The 7,497-nt window shown below is 32.4% G+C and overlaps 2 protein-coding genes across 2 annotated transcripts in view; one reads left to right on the top strand and one right to left on the bottom strand.

The window, feature by feature from the left end:
• LOC106108965 overlaps positions 1 to 2,584 on the bottom strand; it is a 3,802-nt gene extending 1,218 nt beyond the window's left edge. The window contains exons 1-4 of the mRNA XM_013290337.1: positions 2,414 to 2,584; positions 1,951 to 2,331; positions 1,705 to 1,794; positions 827 to 1,241 (exon numbers count right to left, since the gene is read on the bottom strand). Coding sequence (XP_013145791.1) covers positions 827 to 1,241; positions 1,705 to 1,794; positions 1,951 to 2,331; positions 2,414 to 2,449 — 922 coding nt within the window. The 5' untranslated portion in view covers positions 2,450 to 2,584. The remainder of the gene's footprint in view (positions 1 to 826; positions 1,242 to 1,704; positions 1,795 to 1,950; positions 2,332 to 2,413) is intronic.
• A 232-nt stretch (positions 2,585 to 2,816) lies between these two features.
• LOC106108986 overlaps positions 2,817 to 7,497 on the top strand; it is a 7,300-nt gene continuing 2,619 nt past the window's right edge. Inside the window, exons 1-6 of the mRNA XM_013290364.1 lie at positions 2,817 to 2,952; positions 3,819 to 4,025; positions 4,958 to 5,041; positions 5,688 to 5,798; positions 6,331 to 6,541; positions 7,112 to 7,182. Coding sequence (XP_013145818.1) covers positions 2,917 to 2,952; positions 3,819 to 4,025; positions 4,958 to 5,041; positions 5,688 to 5,798; positions 6,331 to 6,541; positions 7,112 to 7,182 — 720 coding nt within the window. The 5' untranslated portion in view covers positions 2,817 to 2,916. The remainder of the gene's footprint in view (positions 2,953 to 3,818; positions 4,026 to 4,957; positions 5,042 to 5,687; positions 5,799 to 6,330; positions 6,542 to 7,111; positions 7,183 to 7,497) is intronic.

The following is a 7,497-nucleotide window of genomic DNA, read 5'->3' as shown; positions in this document are numbered from 1 at the left end:
CACTTTCTGGTTTATGTCCCCATCATTTCGTCGCATAACATGTCCATACCACGCTAACCTTTTGCTTCTCAATTTCTCCACCACTGGCGCTGGCAGCCTTTATTTAGGTGTTTTAGCATATTTACAGGTGCCCTATTTTTATTCTATGATAAATAAAATAAGTCTCCATAGGTCTAAAAGTCAATAATGTCTACAAAACATGAGGATACAATGTTTTGAAAATATATTCAGCAACTTGGACATTTAAATATAATATTTTTATAGTAATCAATCTTATAGATTGATTGTAACTAATTTAAGGACATATGCTGCTATTGTGTATTATCAAACAGTAGATAAAACACCTGTTAGCAGTATGTTTGCCTTATATGTACTATTGAGGAATTTGGTGGTGTACCACTTAGAAACTACAATAGTTTGAATGTTTTGTACACATCGAAAGCTTATTATTATTCCAATGCTTCAACAACTCATTGCTAAATTGGTTACTAAACAGAGATAGATTTTCCTTATTGCAAGGAACAAGGCCACTTTTCTGTGAGTGGATCACTGCAAAGGACCCTGACTGTACACCAAATTATATCAGATTATGTACTTTTATATACAATATCTGAATGGCGAGATTCGAAACTACGACCATGTCATTGAAAGAACCGTACCCTTAACCATTGCTATTAGAACTTCAATGGAATGATATATAATTCATCTTTGTAACAAAATACCAGAAATCTTGTCCATTCTTTATAGATACACATGTTTAAATTACTATTAAAATTTTTGTAATAGCATTAAATTGTGTAGTCATTTTCTAAAGATGGACAAATACCTGATTCAACTTTCTCCTCATGAGAAACCGCTTTTACCACTTTATCTTTAACAGCTTTTATTGTATTCATCTGTTCTTCAAGACAGTCCAAGAGATCTTCATCGGACTCTATCGGATAATTTTCTCTATACATTTGTATAATATCCTCAGTTTCCAAATTACTTTTGCCTTTTATTATTTCGATAATACGCTTCCTTAGCGTGAAATATAAAGGCTGTGTAATTTCATTGTTGTTGGTACGTTTCGCTATAGCTCTTTTCATTTGCTTTACAATAGCTCTGCTGGCTAGCACTGGTACCGGGGTACCTCTGAGCTTAGCAGGTTTGTGAGGAACAGGTTTTTGTTCATGGTCATCTTGATTAATTATAGCCGCGGCAAATCTTTCTAAATCATTTATAGAGGTTGGCTCAAAGTCCTGTGGAATTTAAAGACTATGTTACAAAAGAAAAAAACTTTAAGATGAGACAAAAATGTAAGTTACATAATTTTTAACAGTGTAGAGCTCACAATATCTGTTGCACAAATTGGCACTCTCAGAGCAGCACTGTAACACAGAATCACAGAACAAGCAACAAGATGGAGTCTTTCTGCAAACAGGCTGATAAGTACATGCAGGAAGCCCAATTTTAGTCATTTTTTCCCATCCCATGCTTTTCCTTCAAGGAAATGATGGGAAGGTGAAGTGAATTTGGCATAAATGTCAAAGGGCAATGGTCAATTTGCTATTTCAACAAATCCAAGTACCACTTGCATTTTAGCCATCTCTTAATATGTACATTTTGTATGTAATGAAATATTGTGTTTCTACTTTTATGGACACCTGTGTATTGCCATCTCTCTTATCTCCTTAAACAAATAGAGATTCAGAAATAATTTACCTTCAGTAACTCAAGTCTCTTCCTCTCCAAAAGTAACTTTCTTTGTTGCACAACAAGAGCACACTCTTTTTGGATAAGTTCAATCTCCACCTACAACAATTAAACTTATTATAGTACAGTTTTAGTCAAATGTTTACTTTTTTAATCTGTATATTCAGATAAATTGCTCCTTTTCTTTGCCCTATTTATGTGATGCAAGATAATAAAACATACTTATTGCTTTGACTATCATCATTGCATACTTACATCTATTTTATTTATATCATTAGTTAAAAGAGGACTACGGCTTCTGTTACGTGATTCGTATGAACCATGCGAGCGTCCTCTCTGCCTTACATCTTTATCCCTTGTACTTTGATCATCGCTGGTATAAGCATCAACTTTAAAATCTTGTGTTGAATCAATCGCTGATAAATGCAATTCAGTCTTAGTTTGAATATCGAAATAAACAAATCCATTTATAAGATCTAAAGCTTTTTCGGTAACTTGCTTATTTCCCAGAGTTATTATAACTACAATAAACTTAGGATTGGAGTCAGGGTGGATCTCATGCAGACAAAAATGGCACGGTAGTTTTTTGCCAAGCACAGCTGTGTTCAGTATGTTGTGAATCCTTTGTTTTTTTAACTGAAATGTAACATTTTAGTAATAAGTTATCGATTGAATGGGTAAAGGAAAACAAAAATACTTAGAAATACAACTCTATTACTTTCTTAATAAAGCCATAGATGCTGATATAAAACATCTTGATGAATCAATTAAACCCAGCTTAGTTTAAGTTACAATTGATCAAAATCAAATTTAATTTACAGATATTATATTGCTGACTTGCTCGCTTGCTTGTTTTGTCAATTGTCGTTGTCAAATTAAAAGTGTCAAACTATTGAGTTTATCAAATCTCAAGTTTATGTTCCCAATGTATTAATTATCGAAACTTATAAATAAAACTTTATTATCGCAATTTTTGTTTAAAATTTATAGAATACACAATAATAAGCTATGCTTTCAAAATAACTTGTTTTAATCATGATCGATTTGAACGAGAAAATTGTTCGTTCGATATAGTATCTGTATTCTTTGGCTGACTACAACTCATTCATTCGATTCTTAATTATGTCAATGTCAAACTTATATTTCATAAATTTCTTGCTTACTTGTTTTGCTTCCAATTCTAGTTAAACTTGGAAAACACCGTTAATAAAAAGTTAAAAAATGACCATTATTGTTGTATCTGGATTGCCTCCCAAGGTAAGTAATTTGATTTGTGACCGAATCGCATTTTTCCTACAAACAGATATTTCAGTTTCCTTATTTTTCTTTAATTCAATTTCACATCTGCTAATTTAAATAAGGCTTTGTAAATTTAGGGGAGCCTGTTGGACGGTTACTTTTCTCCGTCCGGGGCTCTGGATCATCATTATATTTATAATATCAAAAATCATATTTTATACAATGTCTATTCTATAAGTCCTACTATGTTTCTTGGTACGTGTCGAGATGTGAAGTCAATGTATCAAACATCAAATATACAATTCTTTATAATTTAAAATATACTATTCTAATATTAAAAACCATCCTCTGTGTGTACAGTGTTGCCTGCCAGTATACAAATATATAAAAACTCCAACAGAGCCAACAAATATTTAAATGTACTAAATGAAATTGGTATTTCATGAATACCTTGCTTCTTACTGATATAAACGTAAGATGGCTAGATGGCTAGCTGCAGTTTGATATAGATGTAGAATAATGATGTCTGGAATAACAATCAACATAACACATTTGTTTTTTAAATCCATGCTTGGGATAGTTAGTATTATAAGAAATCGGATTGATTCAGAAAAAACTTATTGCTCACCAAAGCCTCACATATAGCTTAAATTTCATTTATATTTTCTTAAAATATTTTTATTACAGTAAATTACTAATGTTTTTTTTTCATCAGTTTTGTTGTAGTCTGTGAAGTAGGGGTCTGGTGATCCATCACACAGGGTGCCACCCTAGTTGGGGAACCACTCCCCTGCCCAAAGCGGATATTAATAAAGCTATTTTTATAATATTAATATTAGGTGATCCACTAATAGTTTGCTTCTTTTTCTATAAAAAAATTGCAGTGGGACATGAAGACATTAATGAGAAAATTAATACAGGCAATAAGAGGGAAGTATGAAGTGCTCATAATAAAATCTACCAAAACAACCAGATTTGGATATGTACGCTTGTCAGAAATGCTTAACCCTGATTTCGTAGTGAATAAAATAAACTCTACTATGTTTGGCAAAGTCCAACTAAGTGCAAAGATACCCGAAACTGAGCCAATAGTAAGTTCTTGAGAATTTTTATTTCATGCGGTAATTTATCATGTTAATTTTCTACTAACACTAGTTTGTAAGTTTACACTAACACTATGGATCTCTGATTGATGATTGATGAATTAAATGATTATTATTATTGTTATTTTTTAATCTATATCTATACTATTATAATAAAGTGTAAACACACACTTCTTTGTTGCCTAAGATGTCAGCAATTACAACATATCTTTGAATAATTCTTTTTTTAGTAAAAATCCCCACATTTACATCACAATTTAGACTATATATTTTAACACCATTAAACTTAGGGGGTAAATATTTTGTATAAAAACCCTTATGTGGAAAAGAGACCATAAGTTGCTGCCAACAACATTATTTGTCATGTCATGTCATTTTGACATTTGCTATTGATAATTTGACAAATATAAACAATAAAATAAAATTTTTCATAATTTCATGCGGATGAAGTTGCATGAGAACAGCTAGTTTTTAATAAACAGGTCTTAGTAATATTATTCTTTGAATATAGTAATCAATTTTCACCAAAATATGCATATCTAACTTTAAAAATATACAGATATCTGGCTTGAACTAATAAATTCTTAATTATTTTTGTTCAATTAAGGTATAAAATAGTACTTGATCAAAAATCTCCCTCTGTATTGTAGAGCCAATTACAGGAACATTTACAGAGGGGAAAATAAAAGTGGAGGCAAATTTCATAATAACTCCATCCATTTTATTATTGTGAATAATAACTGTTAAAAAATTATAGGGTAGGCAACACATTTGCGATTATATGTCTACAAGCTCAATTCGCTATTGCGGCGCGTTCAGATAGTTACTTGCTTGTTTATCAACTTATGAAATATGTTAATTACTATATACATAATTATGTAGTAATATTAAAATATGTTCATATTGGTTTATTTTTCCAGTTACCCAAAGCAATAAAGCCTATTGGATTGCCGACGCCTCTTCGCAGGGCTTACGGGATTTGTAATGAAAGTTCATTGGGAGAGGTAAATGAATCTTACTAATATTATAAATATGTAAGTAGATGCATGAGTGTTATTTACTACAGCCAGAATGACTCAACGGATCTTGTTGAAAGACATAGATGTAGAAATATCTACTCATTAAGTATTTTTCTAATTCCACATTGATGGAGTCGCTGACGACAGCTATTATACATTTAAATACATTTTTAACAGTAGCAGAACCAGTGCAAGTTTTGAAAGATTGCCGACTCCTATTCTACTATTGGTTATCCATGTTGATATCTCAATATTACTAATATTATAAATGCGAAATTGTAGATGGATGGATGTTTGATAGAGTTTGTAGCCTAAACAACTGAACAGATCTTGATGAAATATGGCATAGATGTAGGGGAGAGACTGGAAGGACACATGGGCTATTTATTTTTGTGATAAAGTCTCAGTGATACATGGCAAGTTTCTTTTACTATTATCACTTTGTTTGCACTCACTGCTATCTAATTAGGAAGAGGTTGATTTTGTCTAGTTGCATTGTGCAAGGCAATTTTTCCTAAAATGGAACATAGCAGATTTTCGTCTTTGTACATAAATATCTTTCATTTTAATTATGGTAGTTTAAAATGGAATATTCTTAAATCATTTTTATATGAAATTTAACTTTGTTTAGGTGCTACTCGCTGCACATACAGAGATATTGCAGGAATTGCAATCGAAATATGCAGGTTTACATAACCTCAGTAGCACAACTGGCCATAAACTTCTGGAAACACTCGCTAAGGTATGTGTTATCAAACTATCTTTTTTTACCGAAACTAATATAATAAAATATAAAAAACACACATATCTTTAATGTCAACAATCACTGCAAAATTCGAATAAAACTTTTCTTAATAAGATATTTATGCTAACATTATAAATAGTAATACAGGGTTAGGTATCTCGGTTCGCGAAGATTGCTCCTGGAGATCACCAGCAACATAAAGGGTTTGCTGGGGTTCTTCAGAGAGCTAGGTTGGCTGGAGTAATCCACATCCAGTTCCTCACGCAAAATACGCGCTAGCCATGGAGTTGCAGACACTGTAGCCCCCTACTACTATTAAGAGGAAAGATTTGTATTTATCGAAATAACTTAAAAACTACTGGGGTAATGTCTAAAATTCTTAAATCATTAAAAAGCTATGTTATCTGTGACAAACAGGCTATATTTTTTTTAATTACATGCAGGCGAAATCTTTTGTATAGTGTGAATTTTGTTGTTTAGGATTCTTTTATTTATTATAGAATTAGTTTCTTTCACCGGTTATTTCCAGGAGTTATTCAGTAGGCTACGTTGGCTTATGATGAATGTTAGCGATGTGAACACTTGCTTCAAACTAACAAAGCAGTACAGGAAGCTGCACCCGCATCACTGTGACTTCGGCATGATTCAGTCAACTTATAATGAAATAGAAAGGTCAGCGGGCAGATCTCCAATTATATTGGTACAGGACGACCTTGTCACACCCACGGACAGACCTTATGGTATGTCAAAATGTTTCTATTAAAACTACACTTAAACTTCACACACTAAGGGATGCCCATAATCAAGGGGAGGCAGACTGACTGAGACATAAAGAGGGGCTAGTAATTTTTTCCAAATAGAATTTATCGACATCTCAGACTAATGTATTGAATTATCCGATTAATTTATTGAATATAATTTTTGGGTCTAGGGCAATGATTCTCAACCTTTTTTTGTTGCTGCACATATTCGACGATTTCAAAATTTGGCGGCACAAAGAAAAAGATAAAATTATTTACTTACTACAACACATTGCATAAATTGTTTATGAGAAAAATATGCAAAACTTGACGGCACATAAAAGTGCAGCGGCACAGTGGTTGAGAATCACTGGTCTTGGGGTGTACTTCCGGGCAACGCCAGGCGTAGTCACCAAAACCTTATCTACCTATACCTAGTCTAATAAGATTATATTCTACTTTATAAACAATGTCTTATTATGATTTCGATTTTCCCCTGTATACTAAAATGTATTTAAATAAAAAAGTATTTTATTCTGTACTATATTTAAAATATATATATTTTTCCAGTTCTGTCTAACATGCCGTTGGACAAAGTGCAAGTGATCTGCACAAAGTATGCGAAGGCTATAAGCCTTAAGGTATGTAATATATATACTTGTTTTGGCTCACGATCCTGTCCGCGTAGAATTAAAAAAAAAACAAAAGTGAGTACCCTATGTGTTCTTCCAGATTTCAGGCTATCCTCTATATATGTGTATCAAATTTTATCGACGTCCATTAAGCAGTTTATGCTACAAACTAACAAACATCCATCCATCCATTGATATAAACTTTCGCATTTATAATTTTACTAGCTTTCGCTCACGACTCCGTCCGCGTGAAATTTAAAAAACAAAAGTGAGTAGCCTATGTGTTCTTCCAGACTATCCTCTACATCTATACCAAATTTCATC

The sequence above is a fragment of the Papilio polytes genome, unplaced genomic scaffold (genome assembly GCF_000836215.1).
Source record: "Papilio polytes unplaced genomic scaffold, Ppol_1.0 DF821400.1, whole genome shotgun sequence".
NCBI classification, from domain to species: Eukaryota; Metazoa; Arthropoda; class Insecta; order Lepidoptera; family Papilionidae; genus Papilio; species Papilio polytes.
This window is presented reverse-complemented; position numbering and strand designations above follow the sequence as displayed.